Consider the following 17,120-nt stretch of genomic DNA (forward strand, 5'->3'; position numbering starts at 1 on the left):
AGGAGCCTTTTGGGGCTGCCTCTTCCAGCCTGGGCTTGTGGGGACAGAGCCAAATGCTAGCCCCCAGTGTGTCACAGTGGAGCCCCCAGAGGCTTCAGCTGGGGGAGGACCAGAGCACAGAGCTGGAGGTTTCTCGAGCAGCCAGCCCCCTGCCCCTGCGCAGCCCCCGCCCCTGAGCGCCGGTGTCAGTCGGAAAGGAAGACAGTGGTCCGCGAGACTGAGGACAGGGCGACGTTTTAATTGCGCGTTTTCGAAACGAGGTCACGGAAGCTGCAGCAGGAAGGATGGGGGCTGGAGGAAAGACCCCGGGGTGGGTGGGGCGCGGCGGCCCTCGTGGGGCCCCTTTTCCATTAGACTCTTGGAAATCACCCCCGTGCAGCTGCCCCTCGTGTGCAGGAGTGTCGCCCCAGTCCTGGTGCAGCAGCGACCCTTCCTGGCAGGGTGTGCCCAGGGCTTCCACAGAGGAGCCTGTTTTTCTTCCCCAGAAATGTCTCAGTGAAGAAGGGGTCAGGACAGGTGGCCTTGGGGACAGAAAGCAGACTGGACTTGCTGTCAGACTGGAAGCTAGTCCTGTCCTCAGCACATAAGCAGCATTGGGAGCAGTCAAGCCTGGCATCCCTGAATTGGGGTTCAGGGGCTGTGCCCAAGTGCCCTCATGTCCCCACCTCCTCTGACTGCTGCACCCCAGACTGGGACGCTAGCCAGGGACACAGACCTACACGTGTGTGCGTGTGTGTGCCTGGTGGGCTGTGGAGACTGGGCAAGCCCTGCCTGCCCTGCCGTCTGAGGCCGTCTTGATGGACTTGGCATTCCGCGCTTAGGAAGGTGGGTCTGGCTGATGGAGGGAGGAGGACGAGCAAGTTGCTGGGGGTGTCTGGTGCTAACAGTGTTCCCGGGCAGCAGCAGGGAGCAGGGGGGAATCAGGTGATTTTGGGGACTCACTCCCCTATCCACTCCTTGGCTGGACAGCAGACTCCTATGGGCTGGAGTTTGGCATGGCGGTTCACCCCCTCTCACCAGCAGATCCCCACTCACCCTGGCCCCACCCAGGATTCTGGTGACAGATGACAACACCATTCCTGCAGACAAGTCTCATCTCATCCCTGGGCCTTGTCCCTGACCCAGGGACCAGGAAGGAGCTGATATAAGGCCACTGGGCCATGCTTATGCTGAAGTGCCTTGAGACCCCAGCCCAGAGCCGCAGTGGGGAGGGCGGGCAGTGTCCACGTGGCCACGGCTGTCCGGATCTGCCCCATCTTGGCCCCAGGCCAGCCCGCCTAGTCCTCCTTGGGCCTCTCCACAGTAAGAATCGTGTCCACAATGGTAGGCTGCCGCTCAGGGTCGCCAAAGGGCTGCTTCTCACGGTTCTGCTCTGCCCTGGTGCGCGTCCAGGAGGGTGAGCGCAGACAGCCGGCTCGGGGCAGTGGGTGTAGGCCTGGTGGGAACATGGGCTGGGTCAGTGTGGCTCACCAGTCACTCCTGCATCTACTGCCTGGCCTGTTTGTGCCTCCAGCATGGTGTCCGGCCACACCTTGGGGGCCCCCTGGTACCAGCAACGTGTGCACGTGGGTCTGGGTGCAGCCTGGGCACTGGCTTTCCTGATGCTTCCAGAAGGGTCCCGCCCTGGTTGTGAGCCTGGCTTTGGAGCCCTTGTGGGTGGGCAGTAGGGAGGGAGGAAGGTCTCTGGGCCCCCACACTCCCAGTGGCTTGCATGCCATTTCTTTGGTCAGTGGGGTCCAGTGCTTCCCAGGAACTGAGCTGAGGAGCAGCCAGGGCTGGCTAATGCCACCCCTTTTGTACTCTGCCTTGTAATTAAATCCGCATAGTGAATTCTACTACTAGGGGGGCATGTGGCTGTGGCCTTTTGCTGGTGTTTGAAAACTGAAATTGAGGAGGGGCAGACAGTTCCTTAAAGTTAGCAGAAGGGTGTATAAAGTGTAGAAGCAGTGAGTGAAATGGTGCCATGTCGACAAACATGCATTAGAAAGGAAATAATTTTCTAGACCAGGTCTTCAGGGAGTGGTGCTGGGTGGTCTCAGGCCCCAGGGCCTCCCCATAACACTCCCGGTGGCAATCCCACCTGCATGCGAGTCGCTGGCCACATTCTCGTCGTCCGAGTCTGCAAAGACCTCGGCCAGCTCCTGGTCAGACATGTCAGTCAGCTCGGTGAGGTCCAGTAGGTCGAAGTGCACCTCCAGGGAGGAGACGCTGCTCAGCGGCTCTGGGGGCGGAGGGGCATGTCAGTGGGCCTGGTGACGGCCAGTGTGGGGGAACGAGGTGGTGGGAACAGGGTGGGGCTGACCCATTCCTGGTGCCTGCTCCTTGGGGCACAGCGGGGCCCAGAGACCCATCCCTGGTCCCGGGGGGCTTGTGGAGCATGATGGGTGGGTGGGCCGTACTTACGCCGCCTTTCCGTGACCTGCAGGAGCCCTGGTGCTGGTATTGGGACGCCCAACTCCTCCTCAGCCACGGGAGACTGGCTACCGGTCCCTGTGACAGGGACGGGGGTGCTGAGAGCAGCCTGTGGCACGTCGACCTCCTTAACTAAACCTGCAACAGAGAGGGCGTTACCCGGGAGGGGCTGGGGTCTTCCACCCCCACTGCCAGGACGCAGGCTGGGAGGACCTGAGAACCTGGCCCATGGGGCTAGCCCTCAAGGCTCAGGTAGTGACGGGGGTGGTCCTGGGTCAGGAAGGCGGACAGGGCGCCGGGGGCTTCTCTTGAGGAAGCTGACTTTCCCCGGCTCCTCATTCTCTAGTTTCCAGACCCTCTGCCCTCCTTACTCGAACGGGAATCACTGCTGGTCTTGCGGGGACCCTTGCTGGTTCTGTCAGAGCCCCCAAGACCCCAGTACTGTCACCTGTCTACTTTTGGTCCCACTAGGGTTTACTAATAAAGAAGACCATCTTGCAGCTGAAGAAGCTCTATACAGTCAGCAAAAATTAGACTGGGATCTGACTGTTGCTCAGATCATGAACTTATTCCAAGAGCCTGGAGAGTCCTTTGGACTGCAAGGAGATCAAACCAGTCAATCCTCAAGGAAATCAGTCCTGAATATTCATTAGAAGGACTGATGCTGAAGCTCCAATACTCTGGCCACCTGATAGGAAGAACGGACTCATTTGAAAAGATCCTGACACTGGGAAAGATTGAAGGCGGGAGGAGAAGGGGATGACAGAGGATGGGATGGTTGGATGGCATCACTGACTCGATGCACATGAGTTTGAGCAAGCTCTGGGAGTTGGTGATGGACAGGGAAGCCTGGTGTGCTGCAATCCATGGGGTTGTAAAAAGTTGGACACAACTGAGCGACTGGACTGAACTGAGGGTCTAGTGGACGGTCATACATTTGCTTTAATCCAGCCTGGCCCCGGCTCATGTGTCTGTCCTATGTTGTGTTTGAACTCAAAATATCTCACAGTGAAAGAGTTACTAGACGGGGCACATGGCAGACCTGTTCCCCGCCAACCTCACAACTGGGGACGTTCCCCCAGGGATTTTTTCTGCTCAAATTTCGTTTTCATGTAACAGCTTGTCTCTGTCAGGCGAGAGCCGAGGCCCCTTGGGGATCTGCTTGGTGGGCGAGGTGGGGCTTCCACCCCAAGGAGGGCCCCTTCCATCCACAGCTCACCCATTCCTCCCCTCCAGAGTGCTCTAGTGTCCCTCCCCCCACAGCCGGGGTCCCAGTCGTCTGTCAGGCACGTGCCCTGAGGCAGCTGGACCCCTCGGCTCCCCTGAGACCCCTCTCCATAGTGACCTGCCCTCAGCTTAGGGACCCCCAAGCCGAACAGGTGTCCAGTATAGAGTGCAGAGTCCCTCCTCCGTCAGCAGTGGGGCCTTGCTGACCTGGCGGGCGAGTGGAGAGTGGGGTGTGGACGAGACCACAGGAGCAGCTGCCAAGGGGGATCAGGGGGGCCCAGCACCAGCAGCTGCCTTTGAGGGGTGGGCCTGTGCGGCCAGCAGCCTGGACGTGCCCGGCAGGCCGCGTAGGTCTAGAAGGTCCTGGCTGAGTGGGAAGTGGGACATGGATTTGCGGCTGCAGAGCTGGCTGGGCTGCCCCAGCCTCAGAGGGCACCCCTCCCTGGGAAGCGTGACTGAGGGCAGGTGGGCCTGCTGACTGGCAGGGCCTGCCCGTCTCTGCCCTCTGCTGTGTTGTCACTGGGGCCCGGGGCCAGCCCTGCCGGATGGGGCTCAGGATCTGGTTTCCACCTTGCTGCCACATCTGGCACGTGGTGTCTGAGCATCCTCGGAGGGCAGGGTTACACCCGCTGGCAGCCCGGCCCGCCCAGCCTGACGGGCACCTTTCCTGAACCTCAAAGTTCCTGCTGCAGCTCGAGGCCCAGAAAGCCCTTGGGGCCTTTGTAGGACATGGTTCTGTTTCTTAAGAGGAGATGGCACAGCGGCCAGATCGCCCTCCCCAAGGGCACACGCGTGCGTGGAGTGTCCTGCTCCTCTTCCGCACACGTGGCCCATCCTGGTGGGTGAGCAGGGTGGCCTCTGTTCGGCTGGGGGCTCTGGCCAGGTGCTGCCATTTCTGTGGAGCCTCCACATGGGGCGGGTGACTCTGGGTTAAGAAGAAGAAGAGTGACAGTGGCTCCTGGTTTTCTGTGCTAGACACAACCCCAGCAACACGGTTTTCAGCTAATGTCACAACCAGCTACAAGGGAGGGACTGCGAGTTTTGTCCTGTAACACGGAGAGGATCAGCTTGTCACAGGCACGTTAACACAGGGGCTCTGGAGCAGGAACTCTTGGGCCACCACCTGCCAACCCATGGAGGGAGGGGAGACCCTGATCTTGTGCCCACAGGGAAGCTAGGCCCTTGCCAGGCAGAAGGGGACTTAGGATCAAAGGTGGAGCGGAGGGCAGGAGAAGGCCCTGAGGGAGTCTGGCTGCTCTGGGTGAGCTGGGTAGGAAAGCAACTACCTGCATGTTTATGGAATGGGCCTCGGTCCAGGTGGAAAGGAGGATGTCTATAGCTTCTGAGATGGGGGAAGGGCAAGCAGATGCACCTCTTTATAGACCCTGAGATCCAGGGGTCCCTCCAGCCCCCACAGGCACAGTGGCCTGTTGTATTGATTCTAAGAAGCACATGTTATCAAATTTCAGTGTATCTGAAATAGCACCATTTAGCTGATGGTGTTGCAGAGCCAGTGGAATATGTTATCCATGAATTTTTAAGTCACCTTCTGTCGACTTTTTTATTCCTTCTTCTCCCTTTGGCAGTGGTCTGCTCTTTGCCTTGTAAATCCTGGTGTCCGGGCCTGTGTCAGAGCTTTGGGAAGGGGGAGGGAGCAGCGGAAGACACAACTTTGGCATCAAGGATGCTGATCTTTCAGCCGGAAGTGAAGGAAACAGGACCTTGGCTTGGTCCTCGTGCACAGCAGGTGCACCGTAAATGCTGGTTGAGCGAATGAGCCCAAGACCCCACCCAGAGTTCCTAAGCAGCTGTGCTACCTGAGTCTGTCTGATACCCTCTTGATAGACTGCTGTAGGAAGAAGGGACAGGTTCTCCATGGGTGAGACCCCCTGCTGTTCCTGGGGTATGAAGCAGAGTGGTGACTGATCACACAGGTAGACGGGCAAGGGTGCTTGCCTGTGGCCCAGATGTAACCCCAGGGTTGCCCAGGCCAGGGCAAAGGTGAGGGGTGTTTCTAGTTCCCCAGGAAGCTCAGCATGGACCAGCAGCCCAGCGCAGGCCCCACTGAAGAAGTGCAGCCTGTGGTTCCCGCAGGGGGACCTGCTGCCCTGACCTGTGGAAGCACTGAGGCAGTACCTGCATGGGGAGACTGGTGCTGGGGGGCCACAGTCCTGCCCTGCCCATGGTCCGCTGTGAACAGATATGGTAGGGTTACCCTGTGCTAAGCTGCTGACCTATTTTCCAGCACATTCGTGCCAAGAACTTGGCCCAGATCTCAAGTTCCCTGCTGTGTGCCCAAGACTTTGCCCCAAGCCTGGAGGAGGGGCTCTGCACACACCCACCACGAATGAGCGAATTAATGAAGTGAATGAATGAACAGCATAAAACCAACATGGCTGCAGCGAGGGCGGCATGGGCACCATCCCCTATGTTGAAGATGCCTGGTGGGCGCTGTCTCAGCTCAGCCCCCAGGGCTGGGCCCTGGCCCCTCTCTCAGATGGACAAGACTTGGAGGTGGGTGGACTAGACGCTTGGTCTCCCAATGGCACTTTCCAGAGTGCACCCCCACCTCTCGCCTCCTTGTCTGTGCATTTGATATTATTATTGATTCATTTAGGTTTTAATTATAAGACCTTACAGAAGTAATTTCAGAGATACTTAAGGATGAAATAATACATCTCAATTTGCCACATTAGTACTGAAGGAAGGCTGGTGGAAGCAGGTGAGCAGCAGGCCGGGGACACATGGGGGGCTTCAGCATTCTGTTCTACTTCTCTATGTGTCCCTCTCTCCGGTATAAGTTCCCAGAAGTTGGCAAACTCAGAGAATGACAGTCACAGCCACCCACACATGGCCTTTGTGGGGTAGGATGTGGCTGTGGGGTAAGAAGTCTGTCGGTCGGCTTTGGCCCCAGACCCACTGTGTGCCTGCACAGGGTAGGCACCAGGTGAATACAGGTCTCTGCGGCTCCAGAACACTCCCTTCCCTCATGGCTGCTGTCTGCGCTCTTGATCTGCAGGGAAGGGGGTCTGTCTCCACTGAGAGGAGTGGTCACTGAGCTCAGAGAGGTCTGGTTGCCAGCATCCCTAAGCTCTTGCTCGCCAAGCCTTCCCCATCGAATCATCATAAGGCCGAACCGGAAGCCCCGGGGTCCTGGTGCAGCCCACAGGAATACAAAACAAAGAAAACCACACCCACTGTCCCCCACCCTCCCCAGTGTGTCTCCTGGTGCTCAGGAGGAGGGTGACAAGGGCCCCCAGAAGGTGTTTGGAACACACCTGCCCAGCTCAGACTTCAGACAGCAGTGAGTGGCCTGACTGCTTCAGGACACTTCCACGGCTTGCATTTGGGTCTCCAGAGGCGGCCCTCGTGGGCTCCGTGGCCCCCAGCGGATCCCTGTGTGCTCAGAGAGTGGCTCCTGGGGAAGGGACCTCCAAGAAAGCCTAGGTGTGTATGGGGTCTGGCCTGGTGGGTGGAGGAGCCCGGTAGTTTGCATCCAACTTCCTAGGCCGACAACACAGGAAAACCCTTCCGGAAAGGGGACGTTCCTAGAGTTTTCCTCTCACCACCGGTCCAGGGTCAGGCTAGGGCCAGACTCCCAGGGGAGAGACCCCGAGTACATCTCCACAGTCTGGACAGCTGACAGAAGAGCTGAGGAGGGGTCACTCCGTGCACCCCTGGCCTCCCAGGTGCGTGCGCTCCTGGCCGCGCCAGGGCAAGCAACCCCTGCAGGCGTGGGAGCCCCCGCCGGCCGAGCCCGGGGCATCATCCGCCTCCCTCGCTCCAAGCCCGAGCCAGTATCTCAGCCTGGTGCCCCGCAGCATCCCGGCTGCCGCCTCCCCGCCCAACCCCCAGAGAGGTTCGGCAGGGCCGAACAAAGCAGATGCGCGGCTAGGAGCGTAGCCTCGCCCCTACGCCTTGCTGACTTGGACCCCGACTCTGGTCCCGGCACGCCCCCATCTCCCGGATCCCCGGCTCGGCTGGGAGGGGGCGCAGGACCAAATTGTGCGCCGCCCACTCAGGAGCGCGCCAGGCACCGCTGCCCGGGCCGGGAGCGCGGAGGACGAGGGGGCGGGGACGCGGTCCGTGCTCTTCTAGCCCAGCGCGGGGGCCGCTCCCGGAGGTGCCCCGGCCTGGCTTCCCCAGCACGGCGGGCTTAGGCTTCCACGCTCCGGCCCGGCATAGGGGAACTCGGAGCTGCCTGCGGGTCCTGGCGGCCCTGGGGCGTGGTCGGTGAGAGGGCTGGGGGAAAGGACTGCGGGGAGGCGCAGATCTAGGGCTCAGGGGGGCCACACTCACCTCCCGGGCTGGCGCCCTCCGGGGGCTCCATGCGGCCGGTAGGGCCTGCGAGACGCGCGCGCGGCGGCGGCGGCGTCACCCGGCCCCGGCGCCCCTGCAGCTGCGGCGGCGACTCGGCCCCGGCTCCCTGCGCAGCGCATCGGGGCAGCAGCCGGGGGACCGCGGCGGCGGGGAGGAGCCCGCGGGGCGGGGCGCGCAGCTGCTCCGGGGCCGGGTCCCGCCCCCCCTACCCCCCCGCGCCGGCTCCTCCTCTGCCCCCGCAGCACAGGTGCGGCCCCGCCCCGCCCTGCGCGCGCCCCCTGTCGGCCCCTGCAGACCCTTCCCCGCCGACGGCACCCCTTCAGTCCGGCTTCCCACCCGGATCTGCCCGCGGCCCCCATCCCTGGCCTGGTCTCTGCGCGCACCCTCACTCAGCAGCCGCGCCACCGTGCGGGATCATCCTCATGCATCTGTGGGACTCCAACGACGTGCCGGCGCTCCGCGGGGCATGGAGGGACGGGCACAGCATCCTAGGGCCCGTAAGCCGAGAATTGCAGACCGTGGCAAATGCTTTGGAGAGACGCGGTGCGGGGGTTGGGGTGTGGGGGGAATGGGGAGGGAAGAGGGGAAGGGAGGTAAGGAGAGGGAGGCGGGCAGAGAGGGGGCGTCCCGGAAGGCAGGCAGGCAGCGTCTGGGTGTGCCGAAAGCTCCAAACAGTTCAGAGCTCCAAACAGTTCAGCGGAGTCCCACTTCCAGTCTCTGGTCCCCTGCACAAGGCCCTGGAATGCAGCCCTGTGCCAAGCCCTTGATGCACAGTATCGCGTTCATTCTCCTGGGGAATCCTTAGCAGACGAGGCCCTGATTTTCCATATGAAGCTGAACACGGCGGGGGGCGGGGGGGGGGGGAAGTGCAGGGGAGTGCGACCAAGGTGCACAGCCAGTCACAGGAAGCCAGAGGAGCCAAGTGCAAGCCCCTGGTCTACACAAACACAAACCAACCAAAGAAGAGCGTCAGGGAGACAGACTTGTTCCCAGCTGGGAGTGGAGAAATTCGCAGAGGAGGAAGATGTGAACTTGGTGTTTGCTGGAAATGTACCCTCCTAAGGCATCTTCAGCCTTTCCAGGCCTCAGTCAACTCCAGTCACCCTAAGCCCATAGCTTTGTTAACTGTCAGTCAGTGAGAGGCAGGCTAATAGTTTCTATTTCTCTTTAGCTTACAAAACAAAGAAAAACTGCTAAAATGATGTCATGACCCACTGGGACAAGCCGCTGCAGTTTGCACTCCAAGAGGCAGGTCAGCCCCTCTGGGACAGAGCTGAGGGTGGTGGGGACCTTGAGAGGTCAGGACAGTAGATGGACACTGGCTACTGGGGTAGAAGTTTGTATTGTCTCACAATGGTCAGAGCAGTGTCTCTGATTCCCCATGTCTTCCAGAACCTTCTGGTCCCATCCAGCCATACCCTGCCTGTGCTCCTGCTCACACCTGGGCAGCTCACACTTTTGCTGCTCTGACCAGTGGACTGTGTCCAGCTGATGCCATGTGACTCCAATGCTGGGTCTTAAGTAGGATTCAGGCCTTGATCCCCAGGCTCCCCTGGAATTCGGCCACCCTGTGTAAGAAAGCCCAGGCCATTTGAAGGGCCACTTGAGTGTTGTCTGGCTCACAGCAGCCAATGAACCAGGTGTAAAGTCTCAGCCAGGAGCCAGACCCTTCCTTTGAGCCACCCTCCCCCGGGTGGGGGTAATACATGGAACCAAGGTGAGCTGTCCCCACAGGGTCCCAGCCAAGTTGCAGATTCATGGGCAAAACAGATGTTGTCACTATATTAAGCCATTTCACTTTGGGGCCAACCTGTCACACAGCCATCGTAACTGTAACAGTCTTGGTGTTTAATAATTATCCCCATTTGACAGATGAGTAAGTGGATACACAGGGAGTCTTGTCCAGGGCACCAGCTGATCTGACTCCAGAGGCCAGGGTCAAACTTTTCATTCAAAACATTTTCATGGAAGTCAACTATACTTCAACTTAAAAAAATTAAACTAAATAAAAAGAAAAAAAATCAAACAATAGTAGAATAGCATAATTAACCCACTTGTACCCATCATTCAGATTCAGCGATTACTGACTCATGGTTGATCATGTTTCTTCTCTGCTTTCAATGCTGCCTTCCACTTCTGGGTTGTTGTGAAGCAATCCTATATGTATTATGTCATTTCTTTTGTAAATACTTCACTGTTGATCTCTAAAAATGTTTAGTCTTCTTGAGGACTCTGTTATGCTAACATTCAGGCCTCCATCGAGTTGCTGTTGTGATCTGAGGCAATTTACCTGGATGACCATGTACGTGGGTGTTAGGAAGAGCCAGATATTCACCATAGGTCATTGGGTTTGTATTAACATTTGGTCTGTTATTTTGTAGGAAACTCAGATGTCATTTATCTGGGTTTCTGAGATGCTCAGCTTGATGCCGATTAAAAGTATCTCAAGCCGCCTATGTGGAGAAAGGCTCTTTTCTATAATCTGAACTCAAATTCAGCATGAAAAGCACAGGTTGCCATGGGCCTTGGTGGGGAGCCCAGAGAGCTGGCAGCAAGGCCTCCCTCAACTCTTCATCTCTGCAGTGCACACTGATAAACCGTGCTGTGCTGTTCGTTTGTGACAAACGAATACCCTATCTTGTTATCCTGAGCTAACCCTCCTATTCTTGCCCTTTTTGTTGAAAGGAATTATTGTTAATGCATTCGTTTAATTCAGGACTCCCAGCCAGAATTCTAAAGCAAAAAGCCAGTCAGCATGAGGCACCTAGCATAGCGAGTCTGCAAAGTGAGTGTTAAATAATAATTATTAGCACTCTGTGCTATCCGGCTGCATTCTTACTTGCCAGAACCCCTGTGGGAGGAGCCTACTTAGGGAAGAAGACCCCTATCAGACCAGACGTGTCTGACACAGGCTCAGGCTCTTGTCAGCCCAGGCACAGTGACACCATGAGACCTCCCAGAGGCCATAGGGCTGCTATAAATGTCACTCTGTGCCAGTTGGGTTGATACAGTACTTCCAAAGTGCCATTCCTCTCCAGGAACAATCAAGTCTTGGGTGGGGAAACAGGAACCACCCTCCCCACCCCCGGCTCATTGCTGTGGCTCTCTTCCCCGACCTGAGCCTTTCTCCACTATTCACACTGTGCCCAAGGCAGTTCTCCAGGGAGAGAAGATTCCTCTCCATCCCCAAACTGACAGAAAACCTTGACCTGCTGCAAAACCACTGTTTAGTAAGATGCTAATGTTAAGAGTGTAGAAAACAAGACAACACATGGTGTTGTTTTGGGTGTAGGTAGCTGGATGGTAGGAGGGATAAGAAATTCTCTCTGCAATTTGTAAAGCAGTTAGCAGTTTTCAGAGCAAGAAGTTAGAGGGAAGAAAACCCCTGAAGACTTTTTTTCCTGCAGAGCGCGTCTGGAAACCCGTAGCAAAGGTTTCTAGTTTTTCCTCACCAGGAGGACAAAGTCTCTTTAGGAAGAGCAGTTAGTTTTTGTGAAGGGGAGAGTTGCTGATTTCAAAACTGTGGACCCCGCTGGAACATATTTTTCTCGCCTACTTTTGCTTCCTCTAAGGCTTTGTGGAAATCCAGCTGTCTTCCAGCCTCAGGTGGGAGGAATCGTCAAAGGGTGGGCAGGGTGAGGTGAGGCCCAAGGGCAGAGGTTCCGCGAGAATTTTAATCTAATTTGGGTAAAGTCGCGGTGTGGCCGCTTCCCCTCGCTCCCTCTTGGAGTTCATGCACTGGAGGTCCTGTACCCACGTAGAGTACGTAACAAGTGGACGGAAACCGTTCCTCCAACCTCCGTGGAGCTTAAGTTTTAGTGGGGAAGACCCGCAGTAAACAAGAACTGTCCCGAAAGGAATGCGTTCCCAGGCGTCTTGGAGAGGTAGCTTGTGAATAATGCCCAGCTTCGGCCCAAATCTACAGACTCTGCCTGGTTAGTTGCTAAGGACTCCCGCCGTTGCGAGGCACCAGCCCGGCCGGCGGGCTCTCGCGATGGTTCTCGAGACTTCGCGCGGGACTTTGCAGTCGTTGCCTGGAGACGGCGCATCCTGGGAAGGCCGGGCGCTTTGGTTTGCTCGTCCAGGCAGGCGGGAAGCAGCAAACATGGTGAGGCGGTCTCGTAGGGTCCGCGCCGGGGGCCTGGGGCCTCAGGGGTCCGCGGGCCTTGCGCGCTGGGAGTACCCGGGACGGGAGATCTGGAGCTTTGGGGTCTTGGAGCTGCGGGCTTGGTGCTCTGGTGGGGAGGGGGGTGGTCCTCGCGGGCAGGGCCCAGGGTGCTGCAGACGTCGGACGCGGCTTCCCCGTGGAGCTGAGAGACGTGGTCTCTCCAGGATCCTGTGCACACCGGGGTGGGTGGTCAGAGAACACCGTCTACCCCGTCGCCAGACCTAGGGCCCGGTGTGCACGTGTCCGGACTGGAAAACCTGGGTCGAGTGGCTTCCCTACCTGGAATGGAAGGCTCATTAATCAGATCCTTGGGAAATAGAGATCCTCCAGCCTCTGGGATCGAGAGCCTAGGGTATACCAGGGTGGCCAGAGGGTCCTGACAGCGGTTCCAGCGCACGTGGAGTCCCCAGGGCAGAGCCCCGTGGTAGAGGAACTGCAGTTTCCCGGGCAAACCTGCGAGGAGTAAGGCGGGAACTGAGCAGAGCAGAGCGGAGCTTGCTGCCTCTGGGGTTCTCCATCCCCGCCCCTTCTGTGGTAGGGCTCTCAGCTGCGCACTCCCCTCTGTGCTGAACGGGCTGTAGGTCACCCAGTTTCCAGGCAGGTGTGGCAGGGTGGCCATCAGTGCGGGGACCCCTCTGTGTGTGTGGGCCCCAGGGGCTCTAGAGGCCCCAGCCACTGCCTTACTCCCAGATGCTGAGTGGTGACAAGCCCCTGGGCTCTTCTGATGGGTTGGACTTCTTGGCGTAGAGGGTTAGAAAGAGGGCAGTGTTTTAGGAGTGAAGATTTCAGCGGCTCTGTCTTTTGCAAGTCAGTTGGAAGAAGACCACCAAAATACATCTACTTTCACTAACTTGTGGGAAATATGCGTGATTTTCCTTTTTTTTTTTCTTGTTACTTTGTGCTTTCTAACATTTCCTTGTAAACTTTTTTGGTAATAAAAATGTAACAGAGACGTGTAGATGCGTGCATACATACAGACAGAAGCATGAGCCACAGAAACCTGGGAGAAGTGAGGGCAGAGGATAAGTCGTTAGTTTTCTTTCTGTTGAGTGGCCCCGGGAGAGGGAGTGGGGCGGGAGGTCCCCTCTGGCACCTTGGAGAAGTGGTTAAAAGCAGGCGTCACCCCACTGACAGAGCCCACAGTGTGTGAGTGCCAGTCTGTGCCAGCACTCTTCACCCCAGGTCTCTGAGGCACCCACCTTGCACCCATGGAGCGATATATTGCAGGTTTCTCTCTGGCACTTGCCAAGCACTATAGTCTGTGCTGCTGGGGATACTCCTTTTTGAGGCTGAGTAGATTTTGCTGCACGCCAAGGAGGTCTCTGCTGTATACAAGGAACAAATTCTCCCTCTTTCTTTCTGAAGGAAAGCAACATTCTCTTCTGAGAGGGGAGATTTCTCCTTGCTGTTCCAAAGGTGTCAACAGAATGTGCCCGTAGATAAGGATGGGAAAGCTTAGGGCAGAGTGAGGCGGCCCAGATGGAAGCCTGAGACAGTGGGCAGTCCAGATGGAGGTTCCAGGCAGGAATTCCTCTCCCGAATGGCCCTGAGAGGGAATGAACCAGTCAGAAGTGAACCCTAACCCAACCATGTGTTTTTCAATCCAAGGCGCCCAAAAAGAAAGGGAAGAAAGGCAAAGGCAAAGGCACTCCGATTGTTGATGGGCTGGCTCCGGAGGACATGAGCAAGGAGCAGGTGAGCAGGTTGGCTGGGCCGTGGCCCCATGCTGGGGCGGGTGGGATGGGTTTGCTGCCCCACGCTGGTCCTAGGAACTTCTTTTAGACCACAGCACCCCAGCTCCTTGTCTGCCTTCCCCTCAGTCTGGCTCCTGCTGTCTGTCCACACCATGACATGTGAAACAGTGCAGCACGTGTAGATGGATAAACTTTTCTCTAGGGTAGTAGGAATTTGGAAGGAAACGTTTTTCTGATAAAAAAGCTATTTTAAGTTTTCTTTCATTCTTACCCTTTTTAGGCCCCTGCTGTTTACAGAGATGTTAATCATAGTACATACACTTACAGCATTCTCATTTATTTGATTTACCATTACACACTGTGAATTATTTTAGGCTGCTTGTTCATTTCGATGACATTAAGAGCTAGGGAACATGATTTGATTAATTACAGTTCAGTTGAAAGGCTCCCAAAACCTATAATCTGTACAACACATGAGAGCAAGTGTGGTCTGGAAGTGTTCATGACCCTTACTTACTTTTGATGGTTTTAAGATAACAGAAATCAAAGGAGACTGATCAAGGCATAAGACCTGAAGATGGAGAGCTGGGCGGAGGCCCTTGAAAGTGGTGAACAGGCTGTTTCTCACACAGGGAAGCCATGGGCAGTGTCTGCAGAGGGTGATAAGGTCAGGTTGTGCTTTGAGGGGGTCATTGGGGCTGCCTCATGGAGGTTGGCTTACCCACCATGTTGCCCCAACAGTCGGACTATTTCCTGCCTACGGGTTTACTTCCTGTCCTCTGACATGGCAGGGGTCAGTCTGCAGAGCTTGGAAGCTCTCGGGGTCCAGGCAGGAGTGAGATGAGAGATTCAGGGCAGCTGTGGCCAGGTCTGAATTTGGCAATAAGGAGTTCATGATCTGAGCCACAGTCACCTCCTGGTCTTATTTTTACTGACTGTATAGAGCTTCTCCGTCTTTGGCTGCAAAGAATATAATCAGTCTGATTCTGGTGTTGGCCATCTGGTGATGTCCATGTGTAGAGTCTTCTCTTGTGTTGTTGGAAGAGGGTGTTTGCTATGACCAGTGCGTTCTCTTGGCAAGACTCTTTTAGCCTTTGCCTTCCTTCATTCCGTACTCCAAGGCCAAATTTGCCTGTTACTCCAGGTGTTTCTTGACTTCCTACTTTTGCATTCCAGTCCCCTATAATGAAAAGGACATCTTTTTTGGGTATTAGTTCTAAGTGGTCTTGTAGGTCTTCGTAGAACCATTCAACTTCAGCTTCTTCAGTGTTACAGATCAGGGCATAGACTTGGATTACTGCCAAATTCAGACTTAAATTGAAGAAAGTGGGGAAAACCACTAGACCATTCAGGTATGACCTAAATAAAATCCCTGATGATTATACAGTGGAAGTGAGAAATAGATTTAAGGGACTAGATCTGATAGAGTGCCTGATGAACTATGGACAGAGGTTCATGACATTGTACAGGAGACAGGGAGCAAGACCATCCCCAAGAAAAATAAATGCAAAAAAGCAAAATGGCTGTCTGAGGAGGCCTTACAAATAGCTGTGAAAAGAAGAGAAGTGAAAGGAAAAGGAGAAAAGGAAAGATATATCCATTTGAACGCAGAGTTCCAAAGAAGAGCAAGGAGAGATAAGAAAGCCTTCCTCAGTGATCAGTGCAGAGAAATAGAGGAAAACAATAGAGTGGGAAAGACTACAGATCTCTTCAAGAAAATTGGAGATACCAAGGGAACATTTCATGCAAAGATGGGTTCAATAAAGGATAGAAATGGTATGGACCTAACAGAGGCAGACAATATTAAGAAGAGGTGGCAATAATACACAGAAGAACTGTACAAAAAAGATCTTCATGACCCAGAAAATCATGATGATGTGCTCACTCACCTAGAGCCAGACATCCTGGAATGTGAAGTCAAGTGGGCCTTAGGAAGCATCACTACAAACAAAGCTAGTGGATGTGATGGAATTCCAGTTGAGCTATTTCAAATCCTAAAAGATGATGTGTGAAAGTGCTGCACTCAATATGCCAGCAAGTTGGGAAAACTCAGCAGTGGCCACAGGACTGGAAAAGGTCAGTTTTCATTCTAATCTCTAAGAAAGGCAATGCCAAAGAATGCTCAAACTACCACACAATTGCACTCATCTCACACGCTAGTAAAGTAATGCTCAAAATTCTCCAAGCCAGGCTTCAGCAATATGTGAACCATGAACTTCCAGATGTTCAAGCTGGTTTTAGAAAAGGCAGAAGAACCAGAGATCAAATTGCCAATATCCGCTGGATCATCGAAAAAGCAAGAGGGTTCCAGAAAAACATCTATTTCTGCTTTATTGACTATGCCAAAGCCTTTGACTGTGTGGATCATAATAAACTGTGGAAAATTCTTCAAGAGATGGGAATACCAGACCACCTGACCTGCCTCTTGAGAAACCTATATGCAGGTCAGGAAGCAACAGTTAGAACTGGACATGGAACAACAGACTGGTTCCAAATAGGAAAAGGAGTACGTCAAGGCTGTATATTGTCACCCTGCTTATTTAACTTATATGCAAAGTACATCATGAGAAATGCTGGTCTGGATGAAGCACAAGCTGGAATCAAGATTGCCGGGAGAAATATCAATAACCTCAGATATTCAGATGACACCACCCTTATGGCAGAAAGTGAAGAAGAACTAAAGAGCCTCTTGATGAAAGTGAAAGACGAGAGTGAAAAAGTTGGCTTAAAGCTTAACATTCAGAAAACTAAGATCATGGCATCTGGTCCCATCACTTCATGGCAAATAGATGGGGAAACAGTGTCAGACTTTATTTTCTTGGGCTCCAAAATCACTGCAGATGGTGACTGCAGCCATGAAATTAAAAGACGCTTACTCCTTGGAAGGAAAGTTATGACCAACCTAGACAGCATATTAAAAAGCAGAGACATTACTTTGCCAACAAAGGTCCGTCTAGTCAAGGCTATGATTTTTCCAGTGGTCATGTATGGATGTGAGAGTTGGATTGTAAAGAAAGCTGAGGGCCAAAGAATTGATGCTTTTGAACTGTGGTGTTGGAGAAGACTCTTGAGAGTCCCTTGGAATGCAAGGAGATCCAACCAGTCCATCCTAAAGGAGATCAGTCCCGGATATTCATTGGAAGGACTGATGCTGAAGCTGAAACTCCAATACTTTGGCTATCTAATGCAAAGAGCTGATTCATTTGAAAAGACCCTGATGCTGGGCAAGATTGAGGGCAGGAGGAGAAGGGGATGACAGAGGATGAGATGGTTGGATGGCATCACCGACTCAATGGACA

At 54.9% G+C, this 17,120-nt stretch overlaps 2 protein-coding genes across 4 annotated transcripts in view; one reads left to right on the forward strand and one right to left on the reverse strand.

Moving 5' to 3' along the window:
- Positions 1 to 217: 217 nt before the first annotated feature.
- DBNDD1 (dysbindin domain containing 1) lies at positions 218 to 8,129 on the reverse strand. The gene is made up of 4 exons (XM_043898351.1): positions 7,939 to 8,129; positions 2,404 to 2,550; positions 2,081 to 2,221; positions 218 to 1,435 (listed from the first exon to the last, which is right to left on the reverse strand). The coding sequence occupies exons 1-4, from the start codon at positions 7,967 to 7,969 to the stop codon at positions 1,278 to 1,280; spliced, it is 477 nt and encodes a 158-aa protein (XP_043754286.1). The 5' UTR covers positions 7,970 to 8,129; the 3' UTR covers positions 218 to 1,277.
- A 3,857-nt stretch (positions 8,130 to 11,986) lies between these two features.
- Positions 11,987 to 17,120, forward strand: part of GAS8 (growth arrest specific 8) — a 39,795-nt gene continuing 34,661 nt past the window's right edge. For all 3 annotated transcript variants that reach the window (XM_043898353.1, XM_043898354.1, XM_043898352.1), the window contains exons 1-2: positions 11,987 to 12,067; positions 13,736 to 13,822. In XM_043898353.1, the coding sequence (XP_043754288.1) occupies positions 12,065 to 12,067; positions 13,736 to 13,822 (90 nt within the window). In that variant the 5' untranslated portion in view covers positions 11,987 to 12,064. The remainder of the gene's footprint in view (positions 12,068 to 13,735; positions 13,823 to 17,120) is intronic.

This window comes from Cervus elaphus, chromosome 4 (genome assembly GCF_910594005.1).
Source record: "Cervus elaphus chromosome 4, mCerEla1.1, whole genome shotgun sequence".
Classification (NCBI taxonomy): Eukaryota; Metazoa; Chordata; class Mammalia; order Artiodactyla; family Cervidae; genus Cervus; species Cervus elaphus.